This window comes from Pongo pygmaeus, chromosome 4 (genome assembly GCF_028885625.2).
Source record: "Pongo pygmaeus isolate AG05252 chromosome 4, NHGRI_mPonPyg2-v2.0_pri, whole genome shotgun sequence".
Taxonomy (NCBI): Eukaryota; Metazoa; Chordata; class Mammalia; order Primates; family Hominidae; genus Pongo; species Pongo pygmaeus.
Genome location: NC_072377.2, coordinates 181,249,988 through 181,274,041, shown reverse-complemented (window position 1 = coordinate 181,274,041; position 24,054 = coordinate 181,249,988). Strand labels below are relative to the sequence as shown.

Here is a 24,054-nt window from a genome sequence, read left to right as displayed (position 1 = left end):
GGCGATGTGCAAGTACACAGATTCACCAGGCAACAGCATTGCGGCTAGGGTGGGATGGGGGAGCCGGACCTAAGGCCAGAAAAGGAGATTGCGACCAGAGCATGCCTGCTGTGATTGTCAGAGTAAGTGGTTTCAACTTTATTAGAGACTTCTGAGGAATGACTTGGTCAGCTCTGTGCTTTCTTTCCTTCAAGAGTGTGTGCTGGGCATTGGCACTGCGCTCAAGCAGATGATAATCAAGACACATACCTGGTGTGCGAGGAGCTTATGGATTAGTTGAGACTAGAAACATAGACAGATAACTGGTCTTGAAGTTAAAGAGAAAGATCTTAAGACAAGATACCGCTTTTGGAAGTATCATAGTTTTCATAGTACAATGGCCTCTTAGCTGTGATGTGAAGGATACACAGGAATTCATGAAAAAAGGGTAAACTGAGAGGAGGAAAATATGTGAAAGTTGGGAGACCTGAGGTTGTGGGACCTAACTGGAGAGGAAGGTCGTCCAGCATGGCTGGAACAAGTACTGGAGTCAGGGGCCTAGGCACGAAGGTCCCAAATGCCACAGAAGTCTGTTTGTGTAGGTAGATGGGCTGCTTGATCAGACCTGCAAATTTTGAATGAAGCAGAATTTTAGGTAGTGTTGCCAGTTCAGATGCATGGCAGGAGTGTAGTACAGGAGTCCATGGGAGAGGGGAACACAGCCAAGAAATATACAGAGAGAGGTTTCACAGGGAAGTGTCCACATTTCCCTTGGGGATTGGGAAAGGCCAGGGACCAGGAATTGTGAAGTCTGTGGGCACTGCTGTTCTCTTCTTTAGTAAAGAAAGCTTAGGCTGGGCACAGTGGCTCATTCCTATAATCCCAGCTCTCTGGGAGGCCAAGGCAGGAGGATCGCTTGAAGCCAGGAGTTCGAGACCAGCTTGGACAACATAGCAAGACCTCATCTCTATAAAAAAAATAAAGAAGCTGGTGCTTACTGCCAGTCCCATGGTGGGTCTCAACCTGGGAGAGATGGAGGAGGACATGGTTTCTGGTCCTGCTCACAACACCCAAATACATGGCTCTTAGTGACCCTGTTAGCTCCCCACGTAACCTCGAGTTGGTTTTAGGAGCGAAAACTAAATTTGGGGCATGGAGTTTGGACACAAGTGTGTGAGGGGCATTTTGGGCAAACTCATTGTATTAAAATCCAAATTTACAAACCAGATCCATTTCGGGGGATGAGGTAGTTTGCCTGACTTTACAGAAGAGTTCATTATCCTCTTAACTCTCAAGCCCTCAGCTATATGTCCCACCCCCACTGGAAAATCAGATCTAATTTATAAAAAACTCAATTTACCCCCAACTTCCCCTGACTGTGTGCAGTGTGAGGGGCCTCGATGGCCCAGGCTACAGATCCATGAAGGCCTCAGGGTCTTTCCTAGACCTCTTCTCACATCCAGATGCACAGAGACCAACTTCAACCCCTCCAACTCACCCATCTTGCAAAGAGGGAAACAAGAAGGAGTGGGGAAGGGGCTGCCCCAGGCTCACATACCAGAGACCTCCCAACAGGAGAAAAGGGCACAGATGCCAGAGTCATACCAGTCTGCACTCAACCCTAATTGGCCAGACTGAGTTGAGCTGAGTCACTTTCCTATTGGCTTTAGTTTCCTCACCTGTAAAATGGGACAACAGCACCAAACTGCTAATGCATGGCGCATGCTAGGGTTAGTGACTAAGGGAGAGCCCATGCTTCTGAGCACACCCTCAACTCCCTCCCCGCCCAGACCCACAAATCACCAACATGCCAACTCTGTGTCCAAATGTTGCTTTATCTTTCGGCACGAAAGATCTTCACAGTATCAAAAGTAAAGAATTGGAAAAAAATAAAAACAAAAACAAAAAAACCAAACACAAAGAGAGCAGTGTTGGGCCAGCAGTACCATCAGCCCTGGCCCTTAGGCCAGCCCAGTCCACGGGCTCTGAGTGTGGAGGCTGCGTAGCACCAGGAAGCGGCTCTGCTGAGGTCAAGGGGCCCCAGCACAGTGTGGCATCCGTTCAGCTTTTGGTTGGTCCAGGATGGTGGGGAGCAGAGAGGGTCTTGGACGGGTGGGTGGGGCACACGGAGGGAAAAATTGTAGGCCTTCAGCTGGCAGTCGGGGCCTCAGGACGCCCTGAAGAAGCTCAGCCTGGGCAGGGCCTGAGAAAGAAAAAAAGAGCAGAATCACAGTAAGCAATGGGCCATGCTCCAGCCTCCCCATGCCATTTGGGTACCCATGGATCTCTGGTAGCAGAAACAGCTGGCTGCTATTTTTGTTCCCCGGGCTGAAAATGTTGAAGATTCCCTGGATCACCTGTAGCAGAGGATGCAGGTTAACGGGTTGGGAGACAGAGCCCCAGTCCCGGGATCCTGACAAGGTATGGGACAATCCTTGAGTAGATCCAGACTTTGGCACTTGCTGTCCATCAGCAGGGGCCGGGAGGCCAGCTGTGCAGCTGTGCTCCTGCCTCTGACTGTAGGTGCACAGCCCAGGGGAGGGTGAAGAGGGTCAAAGGAGAGTGCTTACTAGGGGGTGGGGAGAGGGGCATCTCCTATCTTGGAAAAGAGGCCAGACCAGGTGAAAAAGGGTCAAGAGGAGGCAGTGGAAGGAGACAGTTGCATTTGATTTCTTGGATGACAGAACTGGGCTCGTGGGAGGAAATGCGATCTCTTTTCTCTCAGTAGGGATAACAGATGAAGTGCCTGGGGTTCCTGCTACTCCTGGTTCCCATAGAGGTGGAGAAGAGCGGCAGGAGGGCACCTTGGATCTGGAAGATGCTTCTGGGGCTTGTAGGCATCTCAATTTGACAAAGGGGGCTGACTGAGCCCAACCCCTTCAGAGCAGAGGAGGACTAAAATGAGTGTAAAGAAGACAGTCCGGACTCTGGCGCAGCACAAGGGTCACAGGGAGCCCCAGCTCTGAAGGCTGTCCTGGCTGCAGGCTCTCTGAGCTGCCCCTGGGGAGCTGAGGGTCCAGGAAGTTTGCTGCTTAGGCCCAGAGAGGAGCTGGCCTGGCACTGGAAAGAGGAGAAAGACAGCTGGGGCCATCATGGGGGAAGTGAGTTGTTTGTGAGTTCAGTCTGCCTGCCCCAGCCTTCCATAGTCTCCAGGACAGCTGTGTGCTTGCCAGCCAGAAAAGGCCTGACCCCAGGGACGCAGCTGAGGGTTGAGATATGAAACTGCAGAGCCACTCAGCCCCCAGCCCAAGGTCTGCCTGCTAGCTGCCCTTCTCTTCATCAATAGGGTTCCAGGCGCAGTGCCTTCTCCAGTTGTCTGTTCCCAGTCCAGATCATCATCTGGTACATCATTGTTTCAGACAAAAGGACCTGTGTGGGTGGATGGGAGGGGTGCCAAAGCCATCTGGCACCCAGGTCTCTTCCTCTAGGAAGCAGTGTGGCTACCAATATCCTCATTGTCCTGCTTTGGGTAGCCCCCATCAACTCCTCCATGCCTAAATGACCCACAAGGCGTCGGCCCAGCCCATCTGCACCCCCACGATGTTCACTCAGGGCTGGCCCCTTCTTACACTGCTTCAGCTGGGAAGCACCTTGGTAGCCTACACTGAGGAGCCCAGGGCAGGAAGTGGGACTTGACACAAGGACTGATAACATCAAGGGTGAGGGCAGCCCCATGGGTCTGATGGCTACCTGGGCACTTTTGAAATCAGCTGGTTAAGACCCTGATGGTTATGCCTTAGGAGATGCCAGTCCAGGAAGGAGACCTTCAGGAGCATGGGCAGGAGGGCCCAGGGAGGAGTAATAGAAGAACAGAGGCCTACAGGTGAGTGGCTGTAGGAGGAGATGGGGCCTAGACCTTTGGAGGCTGTAGCCAGCTGTGCCATTGCTGTGGGATGCAGACAGAAGCCAGGGCTCCCACGCCCAAAGTCCAACTCCCTGTGCCCCAGAGCACAGAATGGTCTGGTGGGCGTATAGAGAGGGTGGCCAAGCACAGGGAGAGGCAGTGGATGTAACTCTTGGGGTCTCTGTACCTCACTGAGCTGTGCTAGGAGTGGTTTTCTTGAGGCTGAAGTTGGTCCAGTTCACAGCAACTTTCTGACGAGTCTGCTTTGCAGAATCCAAACAGAACCTGTTGGGTTTGGGGGACAAATGAGAAGCACAATCAGAGGTTCCTTCTTTTGCTCACTGGACTCCTAAGGTACCATGTCCCCATCACTAAGAAACCAGGTTCTCTACAAAACCTCTTTGGCTCTCAGGTGTTAGGGTTCAGCAGGCATAGGAGCTTTGCTGGCTTGGGGGCTTCTGGACCGGGCCCAGGGAACTATGTATGAAGACAGTGAAACTGCCTTGGGATTCCAGTTCCTTCTCATCTGGTGTTTGACTCTCTAGCTCTGCTGGGTTGGCTTCCGTCATTCCCTTAAGTACAGTCGTCCCTCTGAATCTGCTGGGGATTAGTTACCCAGATACCAAACTCTGCAGATGCACAAATCCCTTATACAAAAATGGTGTATTATTTGCATAAAACCTGCACTGCTCTTCCCATATACTTTTTTTTTTTTTAATTACTATTATTTTTTTAAATAAGAGATGGGGTCTCACTATATTGCTCAGGCTGGTCTTGAACTCCTGAGCTCAAGTGATGCTCCCACCTTGGCCTTCCAAAGTGCTGGGATTACAGGCGGGAGACACTGTGCTTGGCCTTCCCATATACTTTAAATCATCTCTAGATTACTTAAAATACCTAATACAATGTAAATGCTATGTAGTTATTATATTTTTATTTATTTGAGACAGAGTCTTACTCTGTTACCCAGGCTGAAGTGCAATGGCACGATCTTGGCTCACTACAACTTCTGACTCCCAGGTTCAAGCGATTCTCTTGCCTTAGCTTCCCAAGTAGCTGGGATTACAGGCGCCCGCCACCACACCCGGCTAATTTTTGTATTTTTATTAGAGACAGGGTTTCACCATGTTGGCCAGGCTGGTCTAGAACTCCTGACCTCAAGTACTTCAAGTGATCCGCCCGCCTTGGCCTCCCAAAGTGCTGAAATTACAGGCATGAGCCACTGCCTGTAAAAATACGTATTTTTTTGAGACGGAGTCTCGTTCTGTGGCCCAATCTCAGCTCACTGCAGCCTCTGCCTCCCAGGTTCCAGCGATTCTCCTGCCTCAGCCTCCCGAGTAGCTGGGATTACAGGCACGTGCCACCATACCTGCCTAATTTTTGTATTTTTAGTAGAGACAGGGTTTCACCAAGTTGGCCAGGCTGGTCTTGAACTCCTGACCTCAGGTGATCCACCTGCCTCGGCCTCCCAAAATGCTAGGATGAGAAGCATGAGCCACCGCACCTGGCCAAAAATACTAATTTTTAAAAAATATGCATTATTTAGTAATGTATTGCTATTTTTTTTCTGAATATTTTCAATTGCAGATATGGAGGGTGACTGTATGCCGTGTTTCTTTCACCCTAATCTTTTGTACTCACTGGCCCCCTTGGCATGAATACCTTTTCATCTTATCTGGCCAACTCATTCTTACTCTTCAGGTTTCAACTTGGTTACCACCTTTCCTGGGAAGGCCTCCTGGCCAGCCCCCACCCCTTCTATCCTCCCCAACTCTATGCCATTTATCAGTAGGCTGCATGTTCATGGCCAGACTCCTGGTCTAGATTGCTTCATTGACCTCAGCCCAGGCAAAGCAGAGAATGTACAAGTGAAGACACAAAGTGAATAAAGCTGGAAAAAGCCCTGGTTCTTGGGGCCTGACATGCCTCCTCCTATCTCTTGCACCTTCCCAGATGTGCCATCCTGCCCAGTGGCTCTGTGGGTTTTCGGCAGGCAGGCTGGTGGGAGAGGGCCTGAGGGGACGGTGAGCCTCCCCAAGGGGTCAGGGCCAAGGGAGCAGGCCTTTCTGAGGCCTGAGGCACAACACAGGGCTTGAGTGTGGGCAGGACCTGGAGTCCTCCACAAGTGGGAGAGCAGGCAGCCCACACCTACCTCTTAAAGTACTCCACCTCTCGGTCAGTCTCATCCATCTCCACCCCGTCCATGTCCTTGGGCAGGAACACATCGTCTAGGAAGACACAGCCAGGAGGGCTCAGTGCCCATGGCCAGGCCTCTGGGGTTATGCTCTGGGGGCAGCGCTGCCTACACACAAAGGCTGCCCCTCCACCCCGTGGCCTGGCTGGGGTAGGGGGTCAGCCGCTCGGTTCCTGGTGCACTCACCCAAGGAGGAGGTTGGCTTCTCCTGCTTGTTGCGGCTCCGGCGGCTGCGGCCCTTGCCCTGGGGCAAGCTCTGTGGCCTTGCTGGGCCTGGGGGCTGCACAGACTCCTGCTCCTGAGGCCGTGCCTTGGCCTCGCCTGGCCAGTTTCGCCAGGAGCTGCCCTTCTCCTTCTCAGTTTTGGGACTGCCAGCCCAACCTGGTCCTGGCCGGCTCCCCCGGCTCCCCTCTCCAGCCTCAGCACAGCTGCCTACTTTGGGAGGCTCTAGGACCTTGCCTGGCTGCTTGGGGCCAGCGACCTGGCCCTTGGCACTGGGAACCTCTAGGCTGGCTGGGGGCCGGGGGGCTGGGCTTGCCTCGCTCTTCTTGGCCTGACTGCCCTGCCTCTTGCCCTTCCGTGGCTTCCCACCTGAGGACACAGGCTCAGGCAGCTCCTGCTTGCAACTGGGAACTTCCTTTGAGCTTGGCTCCTCGGAGCTGGGGTAGCCCGGCTTGGGTGTCTTGACCCAGATCACCCGGGACAGGTTGGGCACGGTGTTGAGTCTCCTCACGAGCCCGTTCTCGGGGACGATACCGGGAGGGGGCCCCCTCACCTCTGTCCATGGTGGGTGAGGGCCTCTCATTTCTGCCCATGGTGGGGCTGGCTCGCCTGGAGCTTGTAACGTGTGGTTCTGAGGGGAGCCCAAAGTCAAAGGGGACAGGTCAAGGCTGATGTCAGGCTGCTGCTCTGAGGAGCCACTGAGGTTTGAGGGGGGTAGACTCTGAGGCTCAGGCTCAGCAGCCCCCTCCTTAGAGAAGCCATTGCTGTCCATGCTGAGCTCACACACACTGAAGCTGGCACGGATGGAGTCTTTGACAGTGTTTTTGATCTCCTGCAGACGGCTGCTCAGGAAGCTGTTGACCCGATCCAGTTCCCGATCGGGCCACTCCAAGAGCCTCTCCCTGGCAGGCCTTGGCTCCCGGCTTCCAGAAACACGGTTCACCTGCTTTAGAGCTTCTGCTGCCAACTGGGCCTTCTCCTTTTCCTGCCAAGGCAAGAGGCAGTTTTAGAAGGAGGCTGTCAACTGCCAGGCACAATGTGATACCTGACCCATCAGCCTGGGGCCCAGCTTTGCCACTAACTTGCTGGAAGCAAAGCCTTAAACTCCTAGCCTGCTTACCCACCCTGCAGGAGTGAGGGCAAACTGCAGCCAGACAGGTACGTGTCCTGGGGGCAGGGGTAGTCACACCCACAGAGGGTAGGGTTTTTACAGCTTGTTCACCCAGAGCCCCAGTTTCAGTGGACTAATCTGCAAAATGGGGACAATAATTCTGGAGTAAAGCCAAAGTGGGGATGCATGTGAAGACCACTACTAGAGAGGCATTTTCTCCACCCCTGCGGGTGGTGGGGAAAAAGCCATGCCATCACGGGGTCTTACAGGAGGCAGGTGTGGGGGTAGATGAGATTACTCTGGTTGGGAGGGCATGTGCCTTCCTGATGCTATGTCTGGGTATTACCAAAGAGGGTGGTGTTCCCGTAGAAAGGCCACTTGCTGCACAGTTGGTCTCAAGTAATCAAGGCCACACCTAGAGTGTGCCCAATGGCATACCATGGACAACCACACTGGCCTACACAGCAAGATGTGAGAGCTGCTCCTTTGCCCAGGTGAGGCCTGGAAGGCTCAGAGAGGCCAGGCCCTGCCAGTTGGCTTTGATAGATCTGGATCTAGGGAATGAAAATTAAAGTCTGTGGGATCTGAGTCACCCCAACCTCTCCATCCCACCTCAAGGCCAACGATGCCTTTAGAGGGAGACAGGAGGCAGACAACAAAACCCTCGGGAAGGAGGTTGCTGTGGTGTGCCTGGCGCCATTGACTCCCACTGCCTCCTGTACTTCCAGCTGATTTGGAAATGGAGGAAGAGAAACATGAAAGGGCAGCTGGTGAGAGAAACCAGGGCTTGCTACAACCTCAGAGTCAATGTAAAGAGGGTGACCCTGTGTCCCAGCAGGCACTTATCTTTTGTGAACCCTGGCTCCACAATGGACTACAGTCAATTGTTCTGTGGGACCTTGGACAAATCACTTATTCTCTCTTTTTTTTTTTTTAAATTACTTATTCTCTCTGAACCTTACTTTCCCTATTTGTAAATTAGGAAGAAGAGGTATCTCTACATTCCAGGGTCAGTATGAGGACAGCTGAGAGTCTGTGTGGGGTGCTTTCCCATGTGCGAAGGTGGGGCTGGGCTTCATGGCCCTCAGGGAGCAGCTTGGTCTGCAGCAGCATTTCTAGCTGTGAGTAGGGCTCAGAGGCCCTGGGGTTGGACCAACGAGGACCACGGGCCCTTCACCTCGCTCCCCCAGCACCACACAGATTTCACAGAAAAGTTTGGCTGCTTAAAAAACAAAAAACAAACAAACAAAAAAAGTTTGACAACTACTGGTGTGGAGGGAATGATATGGAACCATATACACTCTGGAAGCCAGAGGAGAAAGCACAGAAACACACACTTTCTGCTCTGTACCATGAGCACTTCCCATAGATGTCTCCTTTAATCCTCGCCACTGTCTTTGCTGCATCATGACCCTCTGCTTACAGGTGAGAAACCTCGACTTTGGAAAGAACAGGAGGAGGTGGTGGCTAGGAAGTGGCAGAGCCAGGACAATACACCCAGGCCTGATCTTCAGAAGTTCCTATGTTTCTCAATTCCATCTGATGACCATTTACCGACCATCAAGGCTGTGAGGCAGCAGGCCAGGCCCTGTGAGCTTAGCGTACGTGAGACATTCTCTGCCTCGCTGACTTTAGTCTGCTGAGGGAGACAACAGCAAACAGCCTGTTGAATTCAGAGTGACAGTGACAAGTGCTGCATGGAAGAAAGCACAGGGTGATCTGGGAATCTAGAGGAGATGCTCCCAACACAGACTGGGTCACCAGGGAGTGCTTCCTGGAGGCGGCAGGATCTGCACTGAGCACAGAATGGGGAGTGGGATCATCCTGGAGGCAGTGAGACAAGCATTTTCTAGAGAGAAGGAATAGCAAGCGGAAAGGCTGGAAATGGGAAAGCTCAGTATCTTCTGGGAATGCAAATCATTCAGAGGTACAGCTGTAGCCCAGATTTTTTGGGGGATGTGGGGGTTGGGTGGGGCAGGTGGGCAGAAAGGTCAGAAAGGAGAGGCTGAGAGAGAAAGCTGGCAAGCTGGCAGGGGCTGATCGTGAAGGGCCCTGCAGGCCCTACAGTGTTTGTGCCTGAGGGCAATGTCCAGCCACTGATGGCTTTTAAGGTAGTGGCAATAGGGTGGAGAGCAGTGGACTGGTCTGAGCTATCAGCGACGTGGCATGGATAGGGCTTTTGGCGCTGGGTAGGGAGACAGAATGAGAAAAGTCAGAGAAACATTGACGGCCACTATGGCTGCCACAGCAGCCCCACTCCCTGAGCACTCACACCTGCCAGGCACTCTGCCCAACCTTTCCATGCATCGCTCCATTTCATCCCCGCAACAATCTATGACTTAGGTTCTGTTATTCTCATTTTATGGATGAAGAAACTGAGGCTTAGAGGTTAAGTGATTTGCCCAATGTCATACAGCAAGTGTGGCAGAGCCAAGTGTCAAACTGAGATCCAGTTCCAGGCACGCTGCTCTGGGTCACTATGATGCACTCCCCAGGCTGGCGCCCAGGGCTCCGGCTCAGGCAACAGGGTGGGAGGCGGTGCCATTGACTAGACAGACAACAGAGAAGGGGTAGCAGGCCTGTTTGGAGAAAGACAACAAGCTGAACTTTGGATGTGCAGAGTCCGAGATACCTGTGGGACATCCACAAGGAGGTGTCCAGTAGCAGTTGGAGATGTGGATGTACAGGGCGGGGAGGAAACACTATTGGGCTGTCTCTAGATGGCACCTCTTTCCCAGGGAGGTGTCCCCATGAAGGAGGGCCAAGTGGAGGACGAGGAGCTCACAAAGGAGACAGAAAGGACGTCAGAGAGGCAGGCAAGACATCTGGAGAACATGGCACTCCCCCTGCCCTTTCCTGCCTGGCTGAGGACAGGGGAGCCAAAGACAATGCGTGAAAAGGAGAACAAACACAAACGCCAGATATTCTCTAGTGGACTAACACGATGGGAACAGCAGAGGAGGATGGATTTGGCAACAAAAAAGTCACCGGTGCCTCTGGAGAGGGTGTGGGTAGAAAACCGCCTGCAGTGAGCTAATGGGTGGAAGTGAAGACAGTGAATGCAGACATCATTTTTCAAGAAATGTGGCTGTGATGAGAGGAAAGAGGCTGGGGAGGGGTTGAGAGAGGGGTAACAGGCTCAAGGAGCAGTTTGCTTCCAAAAAAGAGTGGTGGGTACAATGAAATGTGGATGGGAACAGCACAGAGGAGAGGCTAAGCTAGACCAGGAGCCTGCTGCTGGGCTGAGGGGGTCAAGAAAGTACCGCACAGGCCTAAGGCGGGAAAAGGGTGACTCATGACAAGGAAGAAAGTATGTTTGCAGGTGGGAATGGCAAAACAGTGGGAGAATCCCTGTACAATGGCTTTTTTCCTCATTGAAATAGAAAGTGAGGTTATTTGCCAAAAAATAAGGTGTGGGCTCGGAAGGCCTAGCGGTTTGAGAAGACTGGAGGCCTGACAGAAGGACTGTGGGGAATGGACGTGCTAAGGTACAGGAAGCCCAGGGAACCATGAGAGGCCCGCCTGGCAACACGGGAAGTCAGCAATTGGGAGCCCACACGGCTGGCTGCCACAGATTCACTCGTGGTTTTCTTGAGCTGTAGAAAGGGAGAGCCAGGCTGGGGTGGAACCCAGGGCTGCGGTGTTTCTGAGTGGGTCTGAAGGAAAGACAGCGGGACAAGGAATTGAGTACTGGTGAGTGAGTGAGTGATGGGTCAATTTGCCTGCCCTCCTACCAATACTTAGCAATGCTTACTCCATTCAAGTGAGTGAGAAACGGATTGACCTGGGAAGAAGAGAACAGGGCAGGAGAGTCTTCAGTGGATGTGGAGGAGTGGCTAGGAAGTCACAGATGACAAAGCCAGGGGTGCAGTTTTTAAGAAGCAGGGTGAGTGTCTCTCTGCTCCCTTCTCCCACTGCCAGCCCATGACTCTCTCACCTTCATGTAGACAGAAGACACAAAGACAAGGTGAGAGAGTCTCTCTCACCTTCGTGTAGACAGAAGACACAAAGACAAGGTGAGAGAGTCACGGGCTGGCAGTGGGAGAAGGGAGCAGAGAGACACAGCTCTTTCCATCTCCTGAGGCGGGAGAGAAGGAGCAGCTGGGCTTTGGTGGAGAGCCAGACTGTGAAGTCCAGGAGGTGGAGGGAGACAAGGGAGGAGGCTGCTGTCTACAGAGATAATGACCATAATCACTTAATGCATGACGCTGCCATTGCGTGTCTGTCCCTGCCTGCAGCCCCACGACTAAGTCTGGAAAGGCAGGGCTGCCTGGTTCTGCCTGGGCCTGCCAGACAGGAGCTGTGCAGTGTGGGATGAGTGAGCAGAGCCTCCAGATATGTGAGGTGGGTTGGGAGTACAATGGAAGTTACCCAAGGATGGCTATGAAGGAGGAAACAGCTGAACTGAACTTGGAAGGAAAGTTTGTCAGAAGAAAAAGTGAGAGAAGATAGCATTATCAGTAAAGGGGAAGAGACATCTGGGCACACATATTTAGGAAAAGCACACCAGACTTGGGAACTGCCGGATGTGCTCTCTGGGGACCTAACTGGGAACCACTGTCCTAAGAAGCCAGGAAAGGCCAGAGACTACTGCAGCCCACTGAGCCTTTCTGGCCAGGTGACTGCATGGGAGAAAGACAGTGCTGACCACTTTCAGAAGGCAGCGGTGGGACCCCTTGGCTCACTACTTCAGGCGGCGGGAGAAGGATCCTGGTTGTCCTTGGGGCTGAAAAAAGATAGTGAATCACTTCTGCTTTCCAAAGCACTAGGGCTGTTTGACCACCCAGGAACTAAAACTAGCTGGTTGTTACACCAAAATCTCTTCGGATGCTGGGCTCCTAAACGTGTCACTGTGCAGATGCAGTTGGGAGTAGGCAGGTGAAGAGGTAATGAAGCCACAAGGGACAAGCCATCAAGCTCCAGGGCTCATCTGGCAGGAGGGCTGCCCAGGAATAGATCACCAGGTTCTGTCCTCAGTCCTGAGGCCTGGTTCATTCCCCTGGCTTCAATTACATCTCTGTGCTGGTAAATGCTAGCCCTGCACTTCTCCATTTAGATGTCTCACGGGAACCTTCGAGTCAACATGCCTCAACTGAATTCACTGTCTTCTGCAAATCCCATCCTGGCTCAGTGAAAGGCACCACCATCTTGCTGGTCACCAAGCAAACACCTGGGAGACATCCCTTGCCTCCATCTCCCTCTCCTGCCATCAGATCAAAGGCCCATCACTTCGGCTTCCTCTGAAAATCCCTCTCTTCTTCTCTGGCCCCACCATCAATCATCTCTCCCTTGGCCTGCATTTCCTGCCTGAGGCATCGAACTCAAGGTCTTCCTGCCTGGAACCCTTTAAGCTACCTTCCATTTGGCCACGGCATAATCTTAGGATGCAGGTGTGACCAAGTGCATTCTTTGATTAAAACCGTCAGTGACTTCTCTCACCGGTAGGATAAAGCCAAAGCTCTTCCGCAAGTCCTCAGAGGCCCTCCCTCAACAACACTGTCCATCCCGCCTCTCTTCTGCTCAGTTTTGGCTGTCAAGCTGCTGTGGAATGTGCCATGCCTGCTGCCAGGAGGGCCCTCCTGAGGAGTCTGTACTCACAGTCAGCCTCTTGTAAAGCCATTTCCAGGCAGGATGGGGGACTTCCCTCATCCCAGTACTTGTCACATGCTAATATGCTTGTCCAGTTTTGTGTCAGTCTCCCCACTGGACAGCTTCTCCTGGGTGAGAAATTAACTGTGTCACACTTTGGCTGCCAGTATTTGTAGAAGTGTTTGCTGAATGAATAAATGACTGACTGAAGCAAGTCCTCAGCTTGGAGGAATCCAGCAAGCAACTTCTCAGGCCACGACACGTTTTTTCCTCCAGTTATTTGCCCCCAGGATCCCTGACCCTGATGCCTCCCAAACTCATTCAGACCTTCCCAGAACAGTGAGCCAAGCTGAGGCCTTTGGCAGCCAGCATCATTCATGCCCCAGAAGTCCTGGGGGTTGGGGCGAGGGTCCTCAGGGAGGAGAGACGGCAGAGCTGGGCTCTCCCTACACCCACCTTCTTTTTCAGCTTGTGCCGGGCCCGCTTGGCGGCCCTGGCGCTGTTGGGGACTTTGGGCTCCGTGCTGTTGATGAATTCCAGCAGCTCATCCACATCTCGGTGGTCCACGGCGGGCTCCCCAGGGATCCCGCCCAGGGTGCCCCCCTTCATGGGCAGCTCCTCTTTCCGCCTGGTCAGCCTCGAGCGGAGCTTCTCCCGGATCTCGGTATAGTTCCGACTCGTCGGGGCAGCGGGTGGCTGGGTGGGGGGGGGGGGAGGTGCTGACATTACACCCTGAGCCTGGGAAGCCCATAGTACTCCCACCCACTGGCACCAAGTATGTGATGAGAAGCAAGACAACTGTTCTACCATTAGCCACCAAGGCCACATGGCTTCACCCTCTCAGCCAGGCTGAATCCAGGCGGCAGTGGGTGAAGGGACTAGGAGGGAACAGGGCAGAGCTGGGCAAACACTGACTGGGGAGCCAGGAAAGCAAGTTGGAGCCTGGGCTTCGTCACCAGGAAGCTGTATGACCTTGGGCGAGTCACCAAGTTTTTGTGAGCCTCAATTTTGTCATCTCTAAAATGAGGATAACCCCTAGCTCAAAGGTGACTAGCAATTTAATTACTTTCATTTCTTCTATCCTCAGCTGCTCTACCCTAACCAGCGGCCCTCTCCTCTTCACCTTATGAGACTTCTGCACTGCTTTCTCCCCCTGGCCAGAGCCAGCATGCCCTCTGATCTGAGCCTCCTTCCTGGCGCCGTCTGTGCTCACGGCCTGTCCCTCGGCTGGCTGTCACACTTGGGGGACTGAGAGCCTTTTTGCTTCCACTCTGCCTTCATCACTCCCAAGCGTTCACTTCTCTGGGATTACACACGTATACATACTCATCAGAATCATAGCTTTCTCTCTGCCATTTCCTTTCCTTTTGCCTAAGGAAAAAAAGTCAATCTTAAGAGAAACCACGAGAAGAGCAAAGGTAGCAAAATCTTTAAAAACCCCTACCTCACAAATGTGCTGTGAGGAGCAAGCGAGCGGACGCAGGTGCAAGGACTCATGGCCCCAGCGCAGTAATTACCACCGTGAGCAACGGGGTCTCTGGGGAGAGCAGGGTGCTCCTTTTGCTCACCTTGGCTGGCCCCCAGCCCTCTCTGGCCTGGGCAGGCTCACTCACCGCATTGTGGCCGAAGAACTCACAGTAGCAGCAGTCACAGAACTTCCCATCTCTCTGGTGGGTGGAGGACGAGGTGCAGGAGCTTCGCTCAGAGCTGCTATCCTCTTCCTCACCCAACCCCTCATCTGCCTCGCAGGGCTGGGGCAGCTGGCAAGCCAGGCCACTGTGTGCAAACTTGTGCCCCTTGCACCCGGGATCCCTGATGATGGGGAGGAAGGCCCAGAGGTGAGGGAGGGTGATGCAGAAGCCCAGGAAGCATCCCAACCACCACCTGCCATCCTGACCGCCCTTCACTTGCCCCACTCCACAGAGGTCCCAGGCGGTCCAACTACATTGCACCTCTCACCTGAACAGGGCGAACACCTGCACTGTCCCTCAAGGCCCATCCCAAACACAAATGTGGCTCTTCTGGAAAGGTTTCCCCATGCCTCCCCTGCCTGCATCCACCATGCACCCCTTCTCAGGTTACTGTGCACACCTCACTCCATCCTCTGCTTATTGTGCATCACTGTCATGGTCTGTTTGCGCATTTGTCTCTTAAACTGGACTGCACGCCTCAAGGGCAGGGGCCGTGTTGCTTCAGTTTTTGGGTCCCAGTGTGTAGTTTAACAACCCTGCACACAGCAGGTGCTCAATAAATAGGCCTGAACCCGTTAGTGGGCTGACGGCTCCTCTGGAACACTCAGGGCTATCCATGAGGCCAGTCTCCTTTCACTCTCTAAGGTGCTTCTGAGCAGACTCTGGTGCTCTGGAGCAGATGGGTGGAGCTGCCTTAACCACAGGGCACGGAGTTGAGAAAAAGCAAGTGACTTCTGGGACACCAACCATAAGAGCCACTGTTTGTGCCAGGTTCTAGAGTCGGCATTTTTTTTTTTTTTTTTTTTTTTGAGACGGAGTCTCGCTCTGTCGCCCAGGCTGGAGTGCAGTGGCGTGATCTCGGCTCGCTGCAAGCTCCGCCTCCCAGGTTCACGCCATTCTCCTGCCTCAGCCTCCCGAGTAGCTGGGACTATAGGCGCCTGCGACCACGCCCGGCTAATTTTTTTGTATTTGTAGTAGAGACGGGGTTTCACGGTGTTAGCCAGGATGGTCTCCATCTCCTGACCTAGTGATCCGCCTGCCTCAGCCTCCCACAGTGCTGGGATTACAGGCGTGAGCCACCGTGCCCGGCCTCGGCACATTATTTCTAACCATCCCCCAAGTCCTCCAAAATAAGTGTCATTATCCCCACTTTGCAGTGGTAGAGAGTGAAGCTGAGTACTTGACTGCTTTGCCCAACAGGTGGCCGGGACTCAAGGATGCAAACAGACCATGACAATGATGCACGATAAACAGGAGGATAAAGTGAGGTGTGCACAGTGCCCTGAGAAGGGGTACATGGTGGGTGCAGGCAGGGGAGATGTGTGGAACTCAAGCCCACGTTTCTCTCTATGCAAAGCTCATATTCTCTCCACTGTACTGTCCTGCCTCTGGATTTCAGGAAGCACTGGGATATCTCGTAATACAGAATATTTTCCCAGGGTAAGAATGAGACATATGCCTGAAACATCCCATAATTTGAGCCAGGCAGAGCTGAAGCCTTAGGCTGGGCCATGAGCTGCTGAAGCACCCATTGGGCTGGTCCCAATGCTGGGCTGAGGCTGAGGTGGCAGGGGAACAGAGAGCAAGGACGGATCTCAAGGAGCTGTGTGGAGGCCCAGCTTCCAGGGCAGTCCAAAGCAGCCCTCTCTGCTGCTAGAAAGGATGCTAAGCATGTGACATGGATTAAAAAAGATGGTGGCAGGAATCATTATCAGTGATGCTTACAGAAGTTTGTTCTAAACCATCCATTCATTATCTATTGCATTAGCAAAATTGATTTTTTTTTTTTGAGACAGAGTCTCACTCTGTTGCCCAAGCTGGATGGAGTGTAGTGGTGCGACCTCGGCTCACTGCAACCTCCGCCTCCCGGGTTCATGCGATTCTCCTGCCTCAGCCTCCTGAGTAGCTGGGACTACAGGCACACGCCACCATGCCCAGCTAATTTTTTTTTTTGTATTTTTAATAGAGATGAGGTTTCACCATGCTGGCCAGCCTGGTCTGGAATTCTTGACTTTGTGATCTGCTCGCCTCAGCCTCCCAAAGTGCTGGGATTACAGGAATGAGCCACCACGCCTGGCCAGCAAAATTGATTTTATTTTCTATTTTGAGACTGGCTCTCACTTTGTTGCCCAGGCTAGATTTCAGTGGCACGATGCCAGCTCACTGCAGCCTGTATCTCCCAGGCTCAAGCGATCCTGTCCCACTTCAGCCCCCGCAACCTAAGCAGCTGGAACTAGAGGCATGCACACTATGCCCCACTAGTTTTTAAATTTTTTGTAGAGACAGGGTCTCATTATGTTGCCCTTGATAGTCTCCAACTCCTGGGCTCAAGCAATCTTTCTGCCTCGGCCTCCCAAAGTGCTGGGATTATAGGCATGAGCTGGGCACCAGGCCACAAAATTGATTTTAGAAAAATTAAAATAGTGTGCCCGTGAATATGGGAAACCAGCACTCACTGGTGGTTACATCAATTTGGAGACCCCTTTAGATAGCAGTTTTTAATGTGTATTAAGAACCCTCAAAGAGAACAAAAAACACCTAAACAGCCTTTAACTAGTAACTTTTTTCATTCTGAGAACTTGATTCCAAGAAAAATCCAAAAGAGGAAAAAGACTTTAAGCAAAGACATCTTTAGAGACACTGTTGGTAATGTTAAAATGTCGGAATAACCCAAATGCTCAGCAACTGGAGAACAATAACACGAATTGCGGTCGATGTTCTCCAGCCTTTGAAGCTAGGGGCTAAGAACACCACACGAGAACATAAATATGCTGAGGAGGCAACGCTAAGTGAAAACCGGCGGGTGGCAGACTGCAGACACCGTCAACCCGGCATGTGTCAGACACAGGAGACTTTCCAACAGGAAAATAGAAATGCATGATAAACACAGATCTGATTTCTAACATAAAAATATACCTCTATCTTCTCCAAAGAATTCTCTTTCAAATATATGTTAGTATAACCTTTCTTAGTACTTAAGAGTTACTTCTAGGAATCTCCCTGAAGGACATGATTTCTCATTCAAACAGATTTAGGTGCAGGAATGCTTATTACAGTCTCATTCATTATGGTTAAACAACTGGAAATGCCTACATATCCAGGAATAGGGGAATGATAAAGTATGCTTGAGCTATACAGTAAGACATTATATGGCCATTGAAAAGTTTCTTGAAGAATTTTAACTGGGGAAATGATCATGACATAATGTTAAAAAATTACTACTACATAAAAGGTACATCAAATATCTAATTATGTTATTTACATACAGAAACATGGTGAAAATATACCACAGTGGTAGTTTAGGTTGTGAAGACATTTTTTTCCTTATACATTTCTGAAATTGTTCCAAGTTAAAACAAAACAAAACACAAAACAAAAAAAACTCACGTACTATTTTTTTTTTTTTTTTTAAAGCTCTGTTACCCAGGCTGGAGTGCAGTAGCATGATCAATGCTCACAGCAACCCTAAACTCCTGGGTTCAAGCAATCCTCCTGCCTCAGCCTCCTGAGTAGCTAGGACTACAGTTGCATGCCACCACGCCCGGCTAATTTTCAAAATTTTTTATAGAGAGGGGGGTCTTGCCATGTTGCCCAGGCTGGCCTCAAACTCCTAGGCTCAAGTGATCTTCCTGCCTAGGACTCCCAAAGCGCTAGGAGTACAGGTGTGAGCCACTGTGCCAGGCCAAAACACATACTTCTTTACAACTGGAAAAATAATGAAAGGAAAGACATAGTCTACTTTTTAATTGCCACCTCAAAGTTACTCCCAAATTTTCCAAAATTCTAAGTTCAAGTGGGTAGAGAGTTTGCCCTTCATGCAGCACACTTACCTGTGAGTGCTAGGGAGTGGCTGAGAGCTCGGGGGTGGGAGGAGAGACCCACTGCAGTGCCCACCACAGTGCCCGCTGCAGGGGTGGCTGCACCCCGAGAATGGTGGGGGCATCTTCAGGAGTGGCATGCTGGTGGAGGGTAGATGGGAGCTCTGACATGGCCCTGGAGTGTGGGGGGCGGTGGCAGCAGCAACAGGGCATTCTGAAGCCTGGGCAGGGAAAGGTGCTGCCGGGGTGGTGGGCAACAGGTGTGGGTGGGGCGGGGAGCCAAAGGAGCTGGGGTGAGACGGGATTAGAGATGCTGGCTGGGGGTGGTGGCCGGTGGGGCTGTTAGGGGGAGCAGTGAGGTCTGAGTGCTGGTGGTGCTCCGAGACAGGGAAAGCCTCACCTGTGGGCAGAGGAAGGAGAAAGGGGTCAGAATGGGAGCCCAGACTTGGGAAGGAAAGCCCGCAGGCTCACTGCCACAGCATCCTGCTTCTGTGACCAGAGGGCACAGCCTCTCAGCACAGGGGACCCTGGAGCTGGAGAAGATTCTATGTGGGCAGCAACACAGCTGAGCAGGCTCAAGGAGCCCAGGCCCAAGCAAGAAGGTACTAGGAATGCTGATTCCACAGAAGGCCCCATGCCTTTTCTGCAGCATGAGCAGAGGACATGCATTCTGTCTCTCAGGGTCTCTCTAGGATCTGCTTGTACACAGGTGCTCCTCAGGCCTGGAGGATGATCTGCAGAAGCCAGTGGAGCAGCAGGCCCAGGCTCTGCCTCTGTGCCACGTGTACCAAAGCAGCAGGGCATGCCAGACCCCTGAAGGCCCCAGATTTCAGAGAAGTGGGGAAAAAGGTTTTGATGACTCTCTAGCTTATGTACCAAAATTAATGGAATTATATATATTGCTTAACATTCATAATTCTGGGGGCAGCCCCACTTTGAAGAACTCAGCTCCTTCATAAGTATGACAGTAAATCATATTTACATAATAAACCAATAACCCAAGAGTTTTGTCTCTGGGTCTCTGAGAGTTATTTCAGGGTCAAAGAAGACTTACACAGCTGCTAAATTAGCTAATAACCATTACGGCTTACACTGCCAATCTCTTGGGCATTTAAATTCAGTGCTTTTATACCCATCTCTTAGGTGGGGAAATCAAGGCCTAGGAAGACAAGGTTGCCCAGGTCTTCTGTGGTGCTGCAGGGGTCAGGTGATCTAAGTCCTACAACTCCACTTTCTACTCAGACAGACCTCACCGGGTGCCCTCTTGATCCAGTGTGAACTACCAGAGCCAATGACAACTTTGAGAGGCAAACGTTTTCCTATTAGCAGTATTTTTCAAGTTCAGAGTTGTGAGGAAAGGAGTTCCAGAGATAGTCAAGGTCTAAGCTGCCCCTGCTTCCACCAGAACAGTTCCACTTTTACTTATTTTAGTAACCAGTCTTATGATTTGTTTGAACAAAATGGATAGGAAAACACAGCTGTCCACATTTATAGGGCCTGGCTCTCTCCCGAGCGTGGAGACTCACCGGGGATGGTAGGAGGACTCCCAAGAGAGCTGCCTGGCATGGCCCCACTGCAATGTGGGGAATTCCAGAGGCCCGAGAGCTTATGTGCCGACAGGAACGAGCTAGGATCCCAGTCTCCTGAGTTCCCAGGGCAGGAAGAGGAGGACGAGGATGAGGATGATGAAGAGGAAGACGAGGACGAATGAGAGTCATCTCCACAAGACTGTGATTTGCAGGATGTGTGTGACAAGGAGATCTGGAGAAGGGGGAGGAAAAAGGCTCACGGTCAAACAGCAAGCATCAGAGCTGACCCTCTGCTGCCTCAGCTTTTCTTGAGGGAGCTCCTTCTCCTCCAGGCCATGTGCCATAGCAAAAACACAATGAATACAACTCCGGCTATAAGAACAAATGAGGGCCAGGCCTTTGCTGGGAAAGGGCTGTGGTGGTCCCACTTACATGCAATGTGTGGAGACTGGGGAGAGAGACTCTGGTAGGGGCAGAGACTGCCTGTGAACTGCAGGCCTTTGGGGAGTAGAGAGCGGCCAATGACAGGAAGCGCCTTTTGACCAGGAGTCCTGAAGCTAAACTGTTCCTGGGTGAAAGGGAAGATCTGCAGCGACGTGAGAAATGAGGAAAGTCTGGCCATCGTGATTCATGAGACAGCAGACTTAAATGACTCCCAAGTGTCTGTCCTTCTAACTAGGGCACATTTCAGACCCTCAAACTCATCTCCGTCTCCCATGTCATACTGGTTGGCTTTCAAGCTGCCACAGAGCCGAAGGCAGCAGGCTCATGATCTACCAGTACCTATGAGTGGGCCCTCATCCTGTGCACAGACCACCCTGAGGGACTGACCGGTGGGCTGCCAGAAGTTTCTCTTCTTCCCCCAAATCTGAATTTGAGCTGCCAATGCTGTGCCAGTGCAGACCAGAAGTCTCTCAGTGCCTGGGCATGGGAGCTGCCCAAGGAGAGCCACCTGAGGACAGGGAACAGCCTGACTTCCTTGGGGAGGAGCCCTCCTGCATTCAGGGACCCCTGTCGGTGGTTACCTACCGCCACTGCATGTTCTCGACCTGTCTGCCTTTCATCTTCCTCCATGCTCTTTCGGCAACTCTGGCAGACCCACAGAGGCATCTCGCCTAGGAGATTCTTGACGAGCTTTGGCATGAAGTCAGGGGGCAGCTTCTCACCCTGCAACACCAGTCCATTTTGAGAAGGGCTTTCTTCCCAGCCTTTGCGTTCCCGGTGACACAGCAGGCAGCAAGTCTGCACAGGCTGGCTGGACGCAGGGGGGACCTGTCCAACAGACAGAAACAGGGTTTCCCAGGAGGGGAAAGGCTCTCCTTCAAAATAATGGTAACAATATTAGTAATGCCACTTATTACGTGCCAGGCACTGGGTTAGGCACTTTTTAGACATAATTAAAATTTAGTCCTTGTAACAGCTCTGCAAACGAGGTGTTCTTATTCCCATTTTTTAAGACGAAGAAACAGATTTCAAGAAGTTAAATGAGTTGCCCAAGGTTATAAAGCTAGCGAGTGGTTGAACCCTAGTGAGTCTGACTCCAAAACTCATGCTCAAATGTCCTAATTCTCTGACATCCCCAAATCTTGAAGGTTAAAGAGAAGATGGCCCTTCCCTCTCTGGCAATGGCTGGGAGCGGGCACAATTCTTGGGCTGCCTCTGCAGCCCAGGGACCAATGCCCATCTGGAAGGAAAGAATGCTTTTAGTCAGTGGACAGTTTAGGAGAATGTGTGGGTTTTCTGAAGAATTGCACAATTCTCTTAGGATCGCAGCAACATTTTGGAGGAGGCGTTTGTACAGCTAGTCAGAAAGCATCAACTCAATGGGAAATTGTGTCAGAGAGAAGGTAAGGCTCTGGTTGGTGCTCCTGAGAGGTAGTGAGTATGGTGAAAACAATCTGGGCTTTGAAATCAAACAGATATGCATTCTAATCCCTGCCTGAACACATACTGGCTGGGTGACCTTGAGCAAGTTATTTAACTTCTCTGGGCTCCAATTCCTACCTACCTTGCAGAGTTGTTTTAAGGATCATCACTACGTAGCAGGTAAAGTGTCTACCCTATGTATGCCCATAGCATAGGCCTAATACAGTCATTATTTGGACTTTTTTTTTTTTCCTTCTATGACGAACTTGACTTAGAAATATAACTCAGGCCGGGCGCGGTGGCTCATGCCTGTAATCCCAGCACTTTGGGAGGTCGAGGTGGGCGGATCACAAGGTCAGGAGATCGAGACCATCCTGGCTAACACAGTGAAACCCCGTCTCCACTAAAAATACACAAAAATTAGCTGGGTGTGGTGGCAAGCACCTGTAGTCCCAGCTACTTGGGAGGCTGAGGCAGGAGAATGGCGTGAACTCAGGAGGCGGAGCTTGCAGTGAGCCAAGATCGAGCCACTGCACTCCAGCCTGGGCGACAGAGCAAGACTCCGTCTCCAAAAAAGAAATATAAGTCTGTAGGTTTGCTTTCACATTGAGGGGTCCTGACTGGGAGACTGATTACATTTAATGCCTCCAATTAATAGCTTCCTATATCCTGCAACTTTGTATCTGCCCCCACTCTGACACTGGGCTTGGCTATGTCACTTTGGCCAACGGGATGTTAGCAAACAGGCTGCCAGCCATAAACCTGAAAGGTGTGTATGCATTTCCACTTGTTTCCATGCACGGCTGGGCTTGCTCGCTCCTGAACCTCTGCCATGGCCTGAGAGCGAGACCAGGCTAGCTGCTGGAGGGATGTGAGAGACTTGTGGAGAAAGCGAAGTCTTCCCAGCTGATTGGCCAGCTGATCAGAGAAACATGAGTGAGCCCAGCCAAGAGCAGAATCATGAGAGATAGAAAGTGGTATTGTTTTAAACCATTAGGTTTTGGAGGTGGTTTGTTATGCAATGGTAGTTAACTGACATACCTTCCAAACTTACCCAACACTGCGTAACATGTGTCTGCAGAGGCCTATGGGAATAATAAGGGCATCACCCTCATCCTACCAATAAAATAATGCCATCATTTTTCTCCCATGAAATTACTTTCTCATAATGACTTAGCATTAGGGTATCCTTAAACCTCTAATGTTACCATTACACTGACTTGGTTCCTTGGTTTCTCAAAAAAGAAAGGAACCAAACAGTAGTACCAGAAGCATAATGAAACCTTTGGGAAGTACAAGGAACTTAGAAAAAGAGTACCAGAGAGACAGAAATTTTACATGTGGAACTCACAAAAGATACAGCCTAAATCAGTCTCTGCCAAGGGAACATTTCAATGAGCAAGACAGTTGTTTAATGGCAACTGCAGGAGTGGAACGTTGATAGAGAAGGATGGTATTCAGAGAAATTAAGGCAAAGAGGAAACTTTCCATAGCTACGAAGTGCCACAGTAACTCTAGATAGAGTCCCTTTTCCTGCCATGATGATGACCACAAGGCGAGCACCAGGACATGTAATTTTACTACAACAGTTTCATTTGCATGCTAGGTTTGAAAGTCAGTACATACAATTAAAATCTTGTATAGTTATTCTTGAAATTCTTTTTTTTTTTTTTCTTTTGAGACGGAGTCTTGCTGTGTCGCCCAGGCTGGAGTGCAGTGGCGTGATCTCGGCTCACTGCAAGCTCCGCCTCCCGGGTTCACGCCATTCTCCTGCCTCAGCCTCCCGAGTAGCTGGGACTACAAGCGCCCACCACCACGCCTGGCTAATTTTTGTGTATTTTTAGTGGAGACGGGGTTTCACCGTGTTAGCCAGGATGGTCTCCATCTCCTGACCTCGTGATCCGCCCGCTTCGGCCTCCCAAAGTACTAGGATTACAGGCGTGAGCCACTGTGCCCAGCCTGAAATTCTTTATGTGGCCTATAAAGCACAATATACAGTCATCCCTTAGTACTCATGGGGGATCAGTTCCAGGACACCCCCCAGATACCAAAATCTGCAGATACTCAAATCTCTGATATAAAATAGTGTCATATTTGTATATAACCAATGCATACCCTCCCACAATCTCCAGATTACTTATAATATTTAATACAATGTAAATGTTATGTAAATAGCTGCTATACTGTATTGTTTAGGGAATAATGACAAAG

General features: G+C 51.3%; 1 protein-coding gene across 9 annotated transcripts in view; it reads right to left on the bottom strand.

Annotated features, from left to right (window-relative positions):
• Nucleotides 1-1,794: 1,794 nt before the first annotated feature.
• Nucleotides 1,795-24,054, bottom strand: part of FAM193B (family with sequence similarity 193 member B) — a 35,274-nt gene continuing 13,014 nt past the window's right edge. For 3 of the 9 annotated variants that reach the window (XM_054487214.1, XM_054487218.2, XM_063665621.1), the window contains 9 exons: nt 21,007-21,249; nt 19,975-20,209; nt 18,461-18,848; nt 14,553-14,751; nt 13,396-13,635; nt 6,204-7,224; nt 5,976-6,051; nt 4,011-4,108; nt 1,795-2,182 (listed from right to left, as the gene is read on the bottom strand). In XM_054487214.1, coding sequence (XP_054343189.1) covers nt 4,012-4,108; nt 5,976-6,051; nt 6,204-7,224; nt 13,396-13,635; nt 14,553-14,751; nt 18,461-18,848; nt 19,975-20,209; nt 21,007-21,249 — 2,499 coding nt within the window. In that variant the 3' untranslated portion in view covers nt 1,795-2,182; nt 4,011. Of the gene's footprint in view, nt 2,183-4,010; nt 4,109-5,975; nt 6,052-6,203; nt 7,225-13,395; nt 13,636-14,062; nt 14,272-14,552; nt 14,752-18,460; nt 18,849-19,974; nt 20,210-20,409; nt 20,564-21,006; nt 21,250-24,054 lie in introns of those variants that run through there. The other 6 variants (XM_063665620.1, XM_054487217.2, XM_054487215.1 and 3 more) reach the window with 4 other exon arrangements.